The 16,867-nt window shown below is 39.2% G+C and overlaps 1 protein-coding gene across 1 annotated transcript in view; it reads right to left on the minus strand.

Moving 5' to 3' along the window:
• The window catches only part of PCNX2 (pecanex 2), a 238,070-nt gene that overhangs the window by 36,684 nt on the left and 184,519 nt on the right, over positions 1-16,867 (minus strand). The window contains exons 24-25 of the mRNA XM_074948848.1: positions 13,481-13,539; positions 10,641-10,856 (exon numbers count right to left, since the gene is read on the minus strand). Coding sequence (XP_074804949.1) covers positions 10,641-10,856; positions 13,481-13,539 — 275 coding nt within the window. The remainder of the gene's footprint in view (positions 1-10,640; positions 10,857-13,480; positions 13,540-16,867) is intronic.

The following is a 16,867-nucleotide window of genomic DNA, read 5'->3' on the forward strand; positions in this document are numbered from 1 at the left end:
GGAGACTGAATGGTTTTTTAAGAGAAATAATAAGATTAGCAAATATTTATCTTTTTTTGCAGCACCTGAAAATTTAAAAAAAAATGGATTTTTTTTTAAGTTCTACAATTAGTTTTCGTTAAATGAAAGCTACTAATGTATGCAACCTGAGGGTATTCTAGAGTAGTTCACACACAAATAAGCGGTTGTACATTGGTCAAACTGGACAGTGTCTACGTAAAAGAATAAATGGACACAAATCAGACGTCAAGAATTAGAACATTCAAAAACCAGTCGGAGAACACTTCAATCTCTTTGGTCACTCGATTACAGACCTAAAAGTTGCAATTCTTCAACAAAAAAACTTCAGAAACAGACTCCAACGAGAGACTGCTGAATTGGAATTAATTTGCAAACTGGATACAATTAACTTAGACTTGAATAAAGACTGGGAGTGGATGGGTCATTACCCAAAGTAAAACTATTTCCCCATGTTTATTCCCCCTCCCCCCCCACCCCACCCCCCACTGTTCCTCAGACGTTCTTGTCAACTGCTGCAAATGGCCCACCTTGATTATCACTACAAAAGGTTTTCCTGTCCCCCCCAACCCCCGCCCCCGGCTCGCCTGCTGGTAATAGCTCACCTTAAGTGATCACTCTGGTTACAGTGTGTATGGTAACACCCATTGTTTCATGTTCTTTATGTATATAAATCTCACCACTGTATTTTCCACTGAATGCATCCGATGAAGTGAGCTGTAGCTCACGAAAGCTTATGCTCAAATAAATTTGTTAGTCTCTAAGGTGCCACAAGTACCCCTTTTCTCTTTACACAAATAAGCATTACTGTTTGGACAATTTAAGCACTACAGGTAAATACAATAAAACAGATTAATATACCCCCTCAGATAGCCCTAAAATAAACATCTCTCTTTTCCAGTCTACTACAAAGTATAAACCATGACCTATCAGTATGACATCTACAGGACAGATACAAAGAGAGCTGCTTCTACTTTACATTTCACAGATTTCTATATGAATTAAGGTTTAACACTCAACTATAAAAAAAGGCAGCAACTGCTCTTGGTCAATGGATCTTTTTCTTAAATAAAGTCAAAAGACATTATACTCAAAGTAAACTGGGCAAAGAAATATTCCTATGCACATGGCTTATATATTCTGGATGCTAAATAAAAATACAATATCTTGCGTAGGATATTAAACTGGAATTAACAAAACATAAATCTCCATCCTCGACTCTAATGTAAACAATACTACATAAAACTGATATTATGCTATTGTTGATGTAAAATGAAAGCAAAATAAAGAGCCCTAAATTTGGCTGAGTTGATTTGTATCAAGAAGAGACTTGGTGTTGTTTTCGTACTTTGATGCAAGCAGCACAGACATGGCAATCCTCACCATTAATTAAACCAATATACAATATAATGACTGTGCTGTCATGGAGCAGGAGATGCTCCAAAAGGCAGGAATTATAACCAAAAAGGTAGTACCCATATTTTGTGAATTAAGGGCCAATCTGACAACTTGCCAGGAGTCCAAAGACTGCTGCTAATGTGCATAAAATAAGGCAGATTGTGGACACCACCATCTTTAAACTATCTGTGAAGTTCAACCTATGAAAACTACAGATCGCAGCATGCAGCATCCCTTCACAGATGGAGGCAAACACAGGCCATGTTGCAGAAAACTGTGTGCTGAACTCTGGCCACCCCGACTGATAGCGATATTCACTTTCGTTAGCATTTGGACTTTGAAAGGAAAAGACATTCCAAATGTGAAAACATTTTCTTACAAAGAGTCAGGGAGAAAACCAAGCAGTCCAGTTGGTTACTTTGCAGATTTAGCCTGAGAAATAAATAGGAAGTCTTTTTGAACAGGAAGTCCTATCTGAGATTAGTGCCAATTTCTAAATGACAAATCACAGTATTTACACTTGCTTTCAGCAGGTTTCAGATTTATCATCTTGAAGGGGGCACTGACTTTCAGATGACAGGCCAGAGTGTTTTATGTATGGTAACAAGATTTATTTACTAAGGAGCAAATCCTGTCCTTCCTCCAAAGAGGGGTCCTGACCTAGCAGAATCAGTCAGTATTGTCAACCCCAAGCACTCAAAAATCTGAGCCAAGAATTATTCATAAAACTAAAGAGCAGTGGAGCAGAAAGTGCATTAATTTATGTAATAATTAAGTGTACCACTATTAAATATTAAAATACAGGAGAATATTTTTACTGGTAATTAGTGATTTTAAAATCCAAGGGAAAAAGTCTTTAACATTTTATAAAGAAAATAACTTCTATTACTTCTCACACTACATTAATCATTTGCTGCGACACTTGCTAGTATAGATGAGACAGGTTCATTTACAAGATATCCACGCTGGAAGATTGCCAAAAATCTCCTGTTAATATAAAAATGTGAGCCAGCTCAGTGAAGCAAGGTCAATCTATTTGAGCCCAGGAGAAAACCAGTGTAAGAACTGGACCTCTCTCTTTTCCTGACACATCAGGATTTAAAAACTCACTTGCACTCTGCCAGAATTACCTGACCCAAATGAAAGTCAGGAAATTGAAACTCATGACTCTTAACTGACTCAATAGGATATACAAACTGACCCCATTTGATGACCATCTATCCAGCAAAAAGCATTTCACTGTTGCAAAAATAATGGATGAAATAAAAATATACTTTTGATTTTCAACTTGCAAACATGCTGAGTAGAGGGGAAAACCTTTCTAATTTTTGCAGGGAAATACATCAAATACATTAACACTATAATATATAGTACTTCTACAGGACTTTTCATTTCCAGACTACATACTTAAACCTCACAACATCCAAGTGTCACAGATCAGGGCAACTGCACCTGTACTCTCCTTCCTTGGTCCCTCAAGGTACCCACTCTAGGCTCCTGGCTCCTCAGCCATCACCTCTCTTGGGCAGAGATCCATGTTTCTCTCTCCCTTCTGAAAGGGGTTTATCTAGTCCATAGTGTCCTGCCTACATGGTGATATCCCCAGCAAGCCACAGCACCCAAAAGACTAGCATCTTTGCTTTGCTTTCTCTCCAGAAGTTATGAACAGCATAATTGTCCAGTTATAAGCAAGCACATTTATGCTTAAGGTGACAGCATTAGAGAGAAAACATTAAAAACAATAGCAGAACCTACATGCATGCTAAAAAGCTTACCAGAGATCACCAAGCTCCAGCCTTGGGCTCTGGTAGGTGTCAGTCCTTCAAAACCCATATCTGGGTTTTCCCCGTAGTTAAAAGTTCATAACTGTCTCAGATTCAGAACCAGAACAACCATGAATAGTTCGGTCTTTCCTTTATACAGCTTGGGCCTTTGATCTTGGCCTTATGTAACAGCTGATCAGCAGGCAATGGCCCCCTTCTCAGGCTTTGAAAGGCGGGGGGGGGGTTGCATAACTAGAGGTGGGGAATTTGCATTCATCTAGATATTCCCCAGGAAAATCACTTAACACTTTTTGTTCCAAAAGTCCATTCATGTCTGGCACGTTGTTCAATGTAATCCTTTGAACCCCCAAATCTCACATCTGTCACATCTGCTCCCTTGAGAGGTTACATACAATCTCGGCCCACAATAATACATATACCATTAATTTAATACAATGAACCCCAAGATACTTAAACTTAATTCAATAAGGTCTTCCAATGTTATGGCAGGAAATTGCCACACCTGTCTCACCAAATGAGGGAGATTAATATTATTAAACCTACTGATATGAGTGGGAAACTCTGCATAGTAAGATGCCATACAGTAACCAGACTCAGATAGCCATTAAGGATATTGTATGGACTGGAGCACTCCCCGGCGTGTGGCAAATGAAGCTTTGAGGCTTCTTTGTGTTGCAGAGCAGCTGCAAGGAACACATCCAGGCTCACCTTTCTAGGCCATGTGGTCTTGGTAAGCAGTCTTGGACTAGGGGTTTCTTAGGTTGGGAAGGAGTGGAGATGGTTTATGAAGCAGTGAGACTGGAGTGAGGTCCTGGTGAGAAAGGGAGGCCTAACACATCTGCTTATAGGGACAGGACAGAGGTGCTTTACATGAAGTTTCTGCGGGAAGGGAGTTGTCTATGTGCCATTTGATACCACCCCAGCCCAGTGTATATTGTGTAAATAAAGAAATTACGCTAAGAAAATACCTAACTCCACATCACTGCTTTCCGCTGCTCCACATGAGAAACTTGCCTGCAAGGCCCGAAAACTCTGCTACTGCTTAGCAAACGGACAATACTACTTTACAGGTGAGGAAACAGAGGTACAAAGGGAAGCCAAAGAAAAGCAGGTTGCTTACTGTTGTCAGAGTTACTGAGCAAACTGCACCTCTGATCCCTCCTAGTCTTGTCAAGTGCATGCCCCTCTCAGGTCTCAAGCCCAAATTCATTACCTCTCACAGGGTGGAATCACTCGATTCTCCCACTCTCAGTCTGGGCCCTGGGCTGCAGTCCCCTGGTAAAAAGAAAAGAAGTACTTGTGGCACCTTAGAGACTAACAAATTTATTTGAGCATAAGCTTTCGTGAGCTACAGCTCACTTCATCGGATGCATTCAGTGGAAAATACAGTGGGGAGATTTATATACATAGAGAACATGAAACAATGGGTGTTACCATACACACTGTAACCAGAGTGATCACTTAAGGGGAGCTATTATCAGCAGGAGAGCGGGGTGGGGGGGACCTTTTGTAGTGATAATCAAGGTGGGCCATTTGCAGCAGTTGACAAGAACGTCTGAGGAACAGTGGGGTGTGGCGGGGGGATAAACTTGGGGAAATAGTTTTACTTTGTGTAATGAAAACTTCAAAAAAACTTCAAAAACAGACTCCAATTGCTGAATTGGAATTAATTTGCAAACTGGATACAATTAACTTAGGCTTGAATAAAGACTGGGAGTGGATGGGTCATTACATAAAGTAAAACTATTTCCCATGTTTATCCCCCCCCACCCCCCACTGTTCTTGTCAAGACGTTCTTGTCAACTGCTGGAAATGGCCCACCTTGATTATCACTTCAAAAGGTCCCCCCCCACCCCGCTCTCCTGCTGGTAATAGCTCACCTTAAGTGATCACTCTGGTTACAGTGTGTATGGTAACACCCATTGTTTCATGTTCTCTATGTATATAAATCTCCCCACTGTATTTTCCACTGAATGCATCCGATGAAGTGAGCTGTAGCTCACGAAAGCTTATGCTCAAATAAATTTGTTAGTCTCTAAGGTGCCACAAGTACTCCTTTTCTTTTTGCGAATACAGACTAACACGGCTGCACTAACCCTTCCTACCTCAGCATATCTGACAGGCTCAGACCCTGCCGTCCTGTTCCCTCCAGGAGCAATGACAGTGGTATCCAGTGAACTGACAGCCTCCTTAAAGCAAAGTGTTATTTATAGGCCTGTCAAATGATTTTTTAAAAAATCACAATTAATTGCAAAATTAAAAGAAATAGTTGTAATTTATCAGTTTAAATCACACTGCTAAACAATAACAGAATACCAATTTAAATTTATTATAAATACTTTTGGATGTTTTTCTACGTTTTCAAATATATTGATCTCAGTTGCAACACAGAATACAAAGTGTACAGTGCTCAGCTTATATTATTATTTTTATTACAAATATTTGTACTGTAAAAACTAAACAAAAAATAGTATTTTTCAAATCACCTCATACAAGTACGGTAGTGCAATCTCTTTATCGTGAATGTGCAACTTACAAACGTAGAATTATTATTTTTTTTTATATAACTGCACTCAAAATCAAAACAATGTAAAACTTTAGAGCTTACAAGTCAAAACATGAAGGAGGCATACGAATGTTTAGCATATCTGGCATGTAAATACCTTGCAACGCCAGCTACAACAATGCCAGGCGAACGCCTGTTCTTACTGTTAGGTGACACTGTCAATGAGAAGTGGGCAGCATTGTCTCTTGCAAATGTGAAGAAACTTGTTTGTCTTAGTGATTGGCTGAACAAGGAGTAGGACTAAGCGGACTTGTATCAGGTGAACTGAAAAATACTATTTCTTTTGTTTATCTTTTTTACAGTGCAAATATTCGTAATAAAAATAATAATATAAAGTGAGCACTGTACACTTTGTATTCTGTGTTGCAACTGAAATCAATATATCTGAAAATGTAGAAAACCCCCCAAAATATTTATAATATTTTTAAACTGATATTCTATTATTGTTTAGCAGCGACATTAAAACTGCGATTAATCATGACTATTTTTTAATCTTGTTCATTTGTTTTGTGTTAATCACATGCATTAACTGTGAGTAAATGACAGCCCTAATTATTTACTGGGGTTCCTAGGTGCTACAAGAATATAAATAGTAACAACAACATTTAGAACCAAAGCATTAAGAGGAAACAGATCTCAAAACACTAAACGAGTTGTCAAGGTTCCTTCCCCACTCTGAACTCTAGGGTACACATGTAGGGACCTACATGAAAGACCCCCTAAGCTTATTCTTACCAGCTTAGGTTAAACGCTGCCACCACCAAAGTGTTACACAAAGAACAGGGGAAGTGCCCACTTGGAAACGTCTCCCCCCCGCAAATATCCCCCCAAGCACTACACCCCCTTTCCTGGGGAAGGCTTGATAAAAATCCTCACCAATTTGCATAGATGAACACAGACCCAAACCCTTGGATCTTAAGAACAGTGAAAAGCAATCAGGTTCTTAAAAGAAGAATTTTAATGAAAGAAAAAGTAAAAGAATCACCTCTATAAAATCAGGATGGTAAATACCTTACAGGGTAATCAGATTCAAAACACAGAGAATCCCTCTAGGCAAAACCTTAAGTTACAAAAAGACACAAAAACAGGAATATACATTCCATTCAGCACAGCTTATTTTATCAGCCATTTAAACAAAACAGAATCTAACGCATATCTAACTAGATTGCTTATTAGCCCTTTACAGGAGTTCTGACCTGCATTCCTGCTCTGGTCCCAGCAAAAGCATCACACAGACAGAGAGAGCCTTTGTTTCCCCCCCTCCAGCTTTGAAAGTATCTTGTCTCCTTATTGGTCATTTTGGTCAGGTGCCAGCGAGGTTATCTTAGCTTCTTAACCCTTTACAGGTGAAAGGGTTTTTCCTCTGGCCAGGAGGGATTTAAAGGTGTTTACCCTTCCCTTTATATTTATGACACGAGTCTATAAATTGCCTGCCTTTCCCTGGGAGTCAGGGAAAGCCCAGTTGCTTTCCAACACTCCCAGAGGACCTGCCTCTTTCTTCCATATCAGTCTGTTCTCCTCAGGCATAGCTGACTCAGCTCCCCCTTCTCTTGCTGCAGAGAGTCCTTTCAACCATGTAGTGTTCCTTTGATCTCTAGGCTCCCAGCCTCAGCAAAACAGCTGAGTAACTTGGGCTGGAGCCTAGAAATCATCTTTACAGCTAATAGTTCAACCCATTCAGTAATGGTTCTAGTTCTATTCCATTCATTACCTACCATGATATCTGAGCACCTCTGAGGGCTGAGACCTAATTTACAAACCCTTCTGTGCACTAGGACCTGACTGCCTTAGGGCCCCCCTCTCTTTGCACAGAATACATAAAATTCTTTGATCAGAAACACTGTTGCGGATGGAGCCAAGATGAAACTCTTTGGTGCAGAGGAAATATCTATTAATTTTAGAAAGGTGTGAAACCCCCAGAGGAATTATTTAGGATTGTATATGAAGGCCTAAATGTTAAGTCTCCCAGCTTTTGCTCTCTCTTAGGTAAATGATATGTATCTAATTCTTTTAGTCTTTCCTCAAAGGTGATTTGCTCTTAGGGTGACCAGACAGTAAGTGTGAAAAATTGAGACAGGAGGGTGGGGGCGTGGGGGAAGGGTAATAGGCGCCTATATAAGACAAAGCCCCAAATACCGGGACTATTCCTATAAAATCGGGACATCTAGTCACCCTAATTGCTCCAGATACCTGAGTGTTATTTATTTATTTATTCTGAACTCCCTTCAGTTTGTCAATCAATATCTTTCTGGCAATTTGATGCAGAGAATGAAACATAGTATCACAAGTGCAATTGCCCAAAATCCATAAAGATAGGGACTCTTACTTCCCTACAGCATGAAACTATTGTTTATTAAAAATGAAAAGAGAGTTAAAGCCATTCTTTAAATAAAGAATGATGCTTGATAATACTACAGAGCCTTCAGACAGAAAATTCACATAAATATTCCCTACAATCGTAATGTGCTTGCTACTGCAATACAACTACATAAAGTACAAATGTACTGTAGAACAGAAAAATATCTGGCCTTATTACTTTAACGACATTACTGTGCCTGGAATATATCATTTAAACTGGCCACGTTCATGAACCATTTTTTTTCGGTGGAGGGATAAGCTAGAAATTACATAGAAAACCCCATGGGTGATTCCATTGCCACCGTAACAGCTGCCTTCCACAGATGTGCAGCTACATCTGTGCCTGCTCTGTGCCCACTTTTCCAATTCATCTTACAAAGTTCCAAGTGAATCATGAATATTACATTTGCATCATCAGTAACAAAAATCATAAGAGAAATTTAGTAGCTAATTATATTACTGAAAGACAAAGGGAGTTAGTTAGAAAATAATACCAACACCACTATCCAGAAGTGATTTCCCCACATGCTTTCCTTTCCTAGACATTCTCCAAAAGTCATTTGCTTGATGTACGGACTCAACAGAAAGATCCCCCCAATCCAGTTTGGCTGGAAATAATGACAGTGCGTTTGCTCCTTCCTCTATCACAGATTTCTTCTCTGTTCTTGGCTTCAAATCAAACGAGAAACAGCACTCCATGACTGGCATTTTATTTTTATCTGGCACATTGCTCTTAGTATGAAGTAGAAGTCCAAGATATCTGGTATAGTTACTAATTGACCCACTTCTTTCAATTTGTTTGGCCTATATCCATACCGTGACCTGAGAGATTTTTTCAGTTAAATGCTGGACCAAATTCTCCTATCAGATACAACGATGCAATCCCTTTAACTTCAATGGGTTTGTGTTATCATAAACTAGAAGTGAGTTTGAACCAGAGGCTGAAATGGCTGGAATGCAATTCATGTTTCAGCCTCCAATATACTTAACGGCATCCTTTCAGCAAACCTTTTTAAGAAAGCCTACTGTGGTTCACAAACCTACAACTTTTCCCTCCAGAGCACTCACTTTTTCATCTATACTATCAACATAGTTTTCCAGGTACAGCAGTAAGAAATGTTCACAACAAAATCTGGAACCACTCAATACACATCTTGTTTTAGATGTTGTCAGGAAATGTGAGATTTATGGTTGCCCATGCAACCTTACTTTTGCTTCCTTGTGCACTGAATGATCAGGTAATTAAAGATAATTCTACATGCACACAAAGTAGCACAATTAAGGTTGTACATGCAACCGTAAGTCTGGCATTTCTTAATTTCTGACTGTTTGACTTTGCAAACTAAATAATGTTATTTTAAATGTTTTTTTGTGCCTTCCTAGATTTATTTTAAGGAAAAATGTGAAAAAAATCTGTTATGTACAACTGTAACACCACAACCCACCATGCATCATCAGCAGGGTGGGAACCCTGAACAAAACTAACTACATCAGCTAGCAGCAGGAGATGGCCTAAATGAGATATTTTCACCTCAAGGGAAGATCAAGTTAGCAGTTTTTAAGTAAATATAATGGAGATGCTTCTGTCCATGTTCAAATATGCCCCCACCCCAAAAGAAACAAAAATAATCCAAGCTTTTTCTCATAAATGTAATTGTTTTAACATAGGATAATTGTTACTGGATGTTACTTTTATTTTCAGATTAGCAAAAAAAAAAAAAAGGAGCAAGATACTGTGTATCTTATTTTAGACTACACCTAGCAGATATTCTGAATGAGAGGGTGTCTAGAAAGCTAATTGGCTTCATAAAAGTTAATGATTTGACACTCAGATTTTTCAGTGTTGGAAATCAGCGCTATGTAACACTCCTTGCTAAAAGCAGAACTGACATGGGCCAGGCTGCCCACATACACAAGTGGTTTCATTGTTACACCAATAAGTTAATGCATTTCCTGTTGTGGCTTATTGTTTATGAATAAAGAATGAGAAAAGGGGGTAGGGTCTGCTGAGCTGGGCATGGAAGTAAGGGTCAGCAAACCCTGAACAAATCACAAGCATGCCATTAATTTGATGGAGATGACATCTGTGTTGCCAACTCTCAGGATTTAATTGCAAGTCTTGTGATATTTGGTGTTTTTCTTCAAGCCTCAGCATGTAGAGTCAGGTGATGTCATGAGAATCTCAGCTTTCAGTTTAAATAAACTTTCTAATCCTCCTGATTGTGGGAAAAAATCCTGAAAACGTGATCCAAGTGCACCCAACAGGCTCAGAAATTAGAAGGCAATTAAAAAATCCTCAGTACTTATTGTGTTTTTAAAATCTCAAGATTTTGAGGGGCCTGACTCCTGATTTTTGAATGCTTGGGGTTGGCAGTACTCCCTATAAATACCTAGAGAAATAAGTTCAACAGTATGCTATGCTGCAAACTAGCTGGGGAGTTTCAGTATGTGAAGGAAGCCTGACAATTAATTTGTTTGTATTTGTCTTTTCCTCCTTCAGGTATGCAGATCCTTACCTCGAAATTCTAGCCCTCTGAGCTGGAAAGTGACGAGGCCATTTCCAATTTCGATCAAGTGAACAAAGGCATTTAAATAATCCGATGCCAGAATAAAACAGTCTCCTGAGCTGTAGTTTCCCCAGCGGCCAAGAATCAAATCTCCACAAAGAGACTCCTGCAAAGATCTTGTCAGATGCTCATAAAAAATGGAGTTGAGATTATTGTCATCATTTCCTAAAATCAGAGCAACAAAGATTTTAAAAAGGTAAAATGTATTAGAAACTGTGCCTTTGTGAGAGGAGTCCTATGTTCTTATTGCTTCCTGTACTAGAACCTTTTCCTGTGAGGCGATGAGAATGTCTCCTTGGAGACAAACTGCACCTTCTGCTCCTATTTGGTTCTCATCACCTCACAGAATCAGACCCCTAGTCGTTAGCTGATAAGAACAATACTGTAAAACAGAACAATGTACCAGTGACAACAAGCAGTTCATCTCTGAACCACCTCAAGATATTTCATGCTTTATGACAGCAGGCATTTTCTGGAAGCTCCTGACTAGCTGGGCTGAGGGCCCTCTGCTATATTAAGATAGCTTCACTTCTCTGTGTTGTCATTAACTGTAGGGAAATACTTGGTGAGTTTATCACAGCCATCCAGGAGATTTAGTCACCCAACTTTCATTAATTTCAATTGGAGTTGTGTGGCTAAAGGCCCTAATTAGTTTTGAAAGTCTCCATCACTACAATGTATGATGGGTAATTAAGAATTTGTTTCTATTATCAAACTTATGTGAAAACCACTTTTATATAACAAATTTAACACATAGAAAAAAAGATCCAGGTTGAACCAAATCAGCTGTCCTGATGTGTAGTTCTCAGATCAACTCGTCTTCAGAAGGTTGGGTGAAGTAGCACCAAATCACAGTCTAAAAAACTCATGGGGAATGTGTGCTCGGGCATTTAAAATGTGATTATAATCAGCACTTAATTATACTTAGTGAAATTAAATAAAATCTTCACACATGCCAAAACAGTGTCATAGAGTCTAATAAAGTGTCAGTGTGCTTGAATTCTCTTACATAATAAGTATGCTTGGTTTGGCCAGCGTATTCATTTTCAACTTTACATCAGTGGTACAATTAAAGGCTATCCAAGGTCTCTCTCTCTCACACACACAGAGTATATATGTATATGGAAAACATTCAGCTATAGTCCCCTTGAAATATTTTGATGAGGATCTAACGAGTCAGAAAATGAAGCTTTAAACCATATTAGAGCAAATGCATGTTTTGCCTGAGCTATGTGTTTAAAACCACAATTAAATAATTTGTTATTGTATATCATAATGCTGAAGACTTGCTATCAAATGGTAGGATAGACTTGGGAAATACCTTTATTCCATGCCTTGTCATGATAAATAGTTGAAATTGGATCATTAAGATGTCCCACAGTTTCAAAGAGCTAACATTCCCCCACTATCTAAAGACACATTTGTTCACTCTAATTTCTACTTCAAAAAATATTGAAAATGCTGTGGTAATAGAACTGACTGTACCAGAGGAAAAAATTAAAATGTATCTTCAAAGCTGTTCTTAACATCCTTTGGAAGTTACAAAACTGAGTAATATTTGACACATGGGTAAAACTGCTTTTTTGCTGACAGGACAAAAACATATTTACAGTATAGTATATTATAAGGGGAAGTCCACAGGTGAAATCCTGGTCCCACTGAGTGGAAATTTTGCCACTGATGTCAAAGGGACCAGGATTTCACCTGATATGTTTACTTCAGATTCTTCTCTGAGGTCTTGATGCTGCAGGACGCTGAGCAAGTTCTCCGAGTTGCTGCATGCCCTCCATTCCCATTGACTTCAATGAGAGATGAAGGCACTTCTTACTTTCCAGGAACTGCTCAGCATCAAGCAAGATTATGTTCTGTATTTGGGCTTGGAAGGATTAGATTTTCATCAGTAAACGTCGATTTCACAGTACACACACAAGCCACTACAAAAATATTTCCATCTATCATCATCAAAATGTACAGATTGGGAAAGTAAGAAAGATGCTGCTTGAGAATTTATTAGAGTTTGATTAAAGGATATTTACTTTGTATATTTTGACATAGATGATGTGGACAATTTGTGTTTTAATGGTTATAAAGCTTTAACTTTTTGAATCTCAACATCTACTGTCATTAAATGGTTACTGTCTGACTACCCCACCCCAATTAATTTCATACAACTGTGAAAAATTAAATAGATACAAATAGAAAAAATTATTAAAATAAATATCTACATTATCCATGAAAATTATAAAAAATGTATAAATAAAATTTGAATTCTGACAAGCCTATCTATATTAACATTTATCAGGACTGGCCTTACAGGCTGCTAAGCAAGGTCCCTGTCACTGCATCACTTCATTTTCCTGCTCCTATCTTCCCCTCTCCTCCTGCAAAATTTCTACTTGATCTGATAAATCAGTTTTCAAATAGAATTAGAGAAGATCATAGGTCTACATTGCTTAGTTGTAGGGGACCATCTTACACTGTCTATTCCAGAACCCTGTTTGAACAAAGACTGACCTTGGATTTGATTTACTATGTCTGCTATTTATTATACATAAACTGAAACTGATTTATAACTCAGCAGCTACCTAATCAACTCTAAATAACATACCAAATCACATGACTTAATCAGGAGCTTTGCATAGTTTTTAATTGCTATTATATTTTAAATTATCTGCTTCATTCACCCAGTGCTTAAACACTTTGCATCTATTTTACATTTACAGGCAAGCTACAATACGATAAATCAATCACATTTTCTAAATTATGTAAGAAGAAATCCCATGCCATACCTGGGTCCTTTTCAATCTGAATTGCCAGTCTTGTATTGGAATGGTCCACTCTTTTTGTGCTGAAAATAGAGAGACACATTCCATAGCTAATTCTCTTTTGAAACAGGACTTCCTTTTCCCCTCTCCCCCTTGAACATTTCTTCCCATACTTCCTATCTGTACAATCACATAGTTCGTATTCCTAATCTGTTAATTGGTTTACTCTCAATATTAACATGCTATCACTATGAAGTATTTCTTTTTCTAACATAAATCATGCAAGCAATTTATGAGCATCTACAATCAAAAGGTATGTTTCTGCCATCCTTCGTCACTTTACTCTAATGGGACCATTCGTGTAGTAAGGTACTAGTAAGGGTAGCAGAATCAGGGTGAAAGTTAGCATTTGTAATAACAAACAATATATATCTAAATACTTACATGGCCTCCATTGCCATAATAGCCAAGTGCCTCCCAAGTATTTTACACATATAAAAATTTCTCTCTCTCTTCCTCCCCAGCCCTTAGGAAAAACAGCCAGATTAAATTCTAGGGGTTTTTGAAGTTTTCGCATTTCTACTGAGGGAAAGGCAAGTCAAATAAATGAGTTCTGTAGTTCGTTCTAAAAGTGCGAGGCCCATGGTCATTCTTACCTCTCAAGGAAATGAGTTCCATAGTCTAGATTCCACTTGTGAGACTTCTGCCTCCCACATTAATAGGCCTCTCATTGTTGGCCAGCATTGTAATAATTTCAGTGGAGCACTGCTATCATGGAAGGCAGTGCTCACGGAGAGAGAGGGGATGGCTTAGGGATCTCAGGCCTTTGTTCGCAGATATAATGGGGTGCACTAATAAAGCCTGGAGGTCATTAATGCAATGATCACTGTGTCCAGATTGGAGTCTGACAGGATCGGATGTAATTGGCCAGACTGGAAGTGGGTGTTTTTTGACACCATGGCTATTTGGGCATTCAGTACCACAAGGAGTCAGAGCGACCTTCAAGGCTGCAGACTGCAAGCAGAAGCTCTTGCTAGTCTGGGTGTTACAGAAGATGTATCTTCTGAAACATATTTTCCTGCCACATACATAGCACTTTTATTCTTCAAGGTACTTTACAAACGTTACATGTAACATTTTCTAAAGCACCTAAGTCACTTGGACACCTAAGTCACTTGGACACCTAGGCCCCTTTTATTTGAAAACTTTATCCTATATGAGAATTCCTCACAACAACCCTGTGAGGCAGGTATGTAAGTATTATTACCCCCATCTGTAAAATGGGGATAAAATAAAAAGGTGAAGTGACTTGCCCAAGGCTACAGATGGAGACAGCATATGGTTACATGTCAGGGGGGAGATTATCATCCCCTCTCCAGCTCCTTTATCCTTTCCACTGGGTAAAAGGGCCAGAGCAGCAGAAATGGGTTCCGAAAGCACTACAGTCAGCCATGGGAGAATTCCTCGGACCCAGGAACTAAGGAAGACAACCACAGACTCTCCTCCAAGGACCCTCTAGCAAGCCCTAGGGGATGGGAGAGGAGAGTGTTAGGGTGGGGCTGCAGAACACAGCGATTTAGAGATTTTGAGAACACAGCGATATAGAGATTTTGAGCAACTCTGCAGCCCACAGGGTAGGTTGGAGAGACTGACATAATTTAGACAACCCCCCACACCCCAAGAGCTGTCTAAATTATGTTGGAGGTGTCTCCAGTCCCCAAAACAGCCCAAGAGTAGGCAGGCACAAAGGTGTCTTAAAGCCACATTAGCCCACTCCCTCTGGGCAGCAAGTTCTGGGCTAAGCCACAAAGCATAGCACCTCTGCCTTGGAGTTTCTCTCTCCCAGTTCTCTTCCCAGCCCATGCCCTGCTCTTCCTCTCTTGCACCACCATGAAGACATACTGGTAGTTCTACAGGTGTAGCACCATGACTCCCAATTATTAAAAGGCCAAAATAAAGTGTTTCCATTTTGCAACAGAAAAGCTTCAAAAACAGACTCCAACGAGAAACTGCTGAGCTTGAATTAATATGCAAACTAGATACCATAAACTTGGGTTTGAATAGAGACTGGGAGTGGCTGGGTCATTACACATATTGAATCTATTTCCCTAAGTTAAGTATCCTCACACCTTCTTGTCAACTGTTTAAATGGGCCATCCTGATTATCACTACAAAAGTTTTTTTTCTCCTGCTGATAATAGCTCATCTTATTTAATTAGCTTCTCACAGTTTGTACGGCAACTTCCAACTTATCTGTATGTATATATATATCTTCTCACTATGTGTTCCATTCTATGCATCCGATGAAGTGGGCTGTAGCCCACGAAAGCTTATGCTCTAATAAATTTGTTAGTCTCTAAGGTGCCACAAGTCCTCCTGTTCTATTTCCATTTGGGCTTCTTCTCACCTATATAAATAGAAAATATCTTCATAAACTTTTCAAAGTATAGTTTTTAGATTTATAATGGCAGCACATATGAAATGTAATTTAATTTGGTGACTGAAACCATTTGAAGAGTATTCTGACTCCAAGATATAATACTGTATCTATTTCTCCCCCCCCACACACACACACTCCTTTTTTTATTTTTGGTGCTCAGTATTTTTTTTTTTAATCACACTCCATTATCTCCAACCTGGTTTAAAAGCCTTGATTTAACCTGACTCCAACACAACTTATATCTTCATGTGACTATTGTGAATTTCATTTCCAAAACAACAATGGGCAGAAGGCAACATTTTTGAAAGGGGTAAAACTTTAGGTTTCTCTGGGATTATCTATCCAGAGATATTGCTTAATTCATAAATGTGTCAGACATTGGCTTGGATTTTGGATCCCAGATCATGTTCTCCTGTAGCGGAGGGGAGGGGGCTAATGCCTGCTTTATCATATGCTCATGATGTGGGGTTTGTCAATTGGCAGAGCAAGCAGAAGGCATGTTCCTGGTAACCCGCAGATGTCCCAAGGTCCATGAGGAACTGCTGTCAGTCTCAGAGCCCATGCCCTCCTGTTTGCTCCTTAAGTCCTTCCTTTGTCCATATCCCCTTGGCAGTGTGTCTCTTCTCTCTGCTTACACCACTCACATCCCAGTCAGGAGATCTGAAGTGTCAGAACCAGAGTTGGTATAAGTCAATGCTGATATTTTCTGTATCAACTTGCGGCATAAAATCCCAATAACTTTCCTAATGAGAAGAAGAAAATTGCTGGCCGTTTCCTCCATCCTCCAGCCCTGTTTCCACCACAAAACTCAACAGAAAATCAGCCATCAAAAATCTGAACAGGAGCTTTGGCAGGATGAGTGCAAGAGGGTTCCTATTGCTCTGCCTCAACTCCCCACCTGCTCCTGCCTTTTTCTCAAAAGATGTAGGTTTTCTACGCTGCTCTACAGGAAATATTGTAGGATAATATAT

Source organism: Natator depressus, chromosome 3, assembly GCF_965152275.1.
Source record: "Natator depressus isolate rNatDep1 chromosome 3, rNatDep2.hap1, whole genome shotgun sequence".
Classification (NCBI taxonomy): domain Eukaryota; kingdom Metazoa; phylum Chordata; order Testudines; family Cheloniidae; genus Natator; species Natator depressus.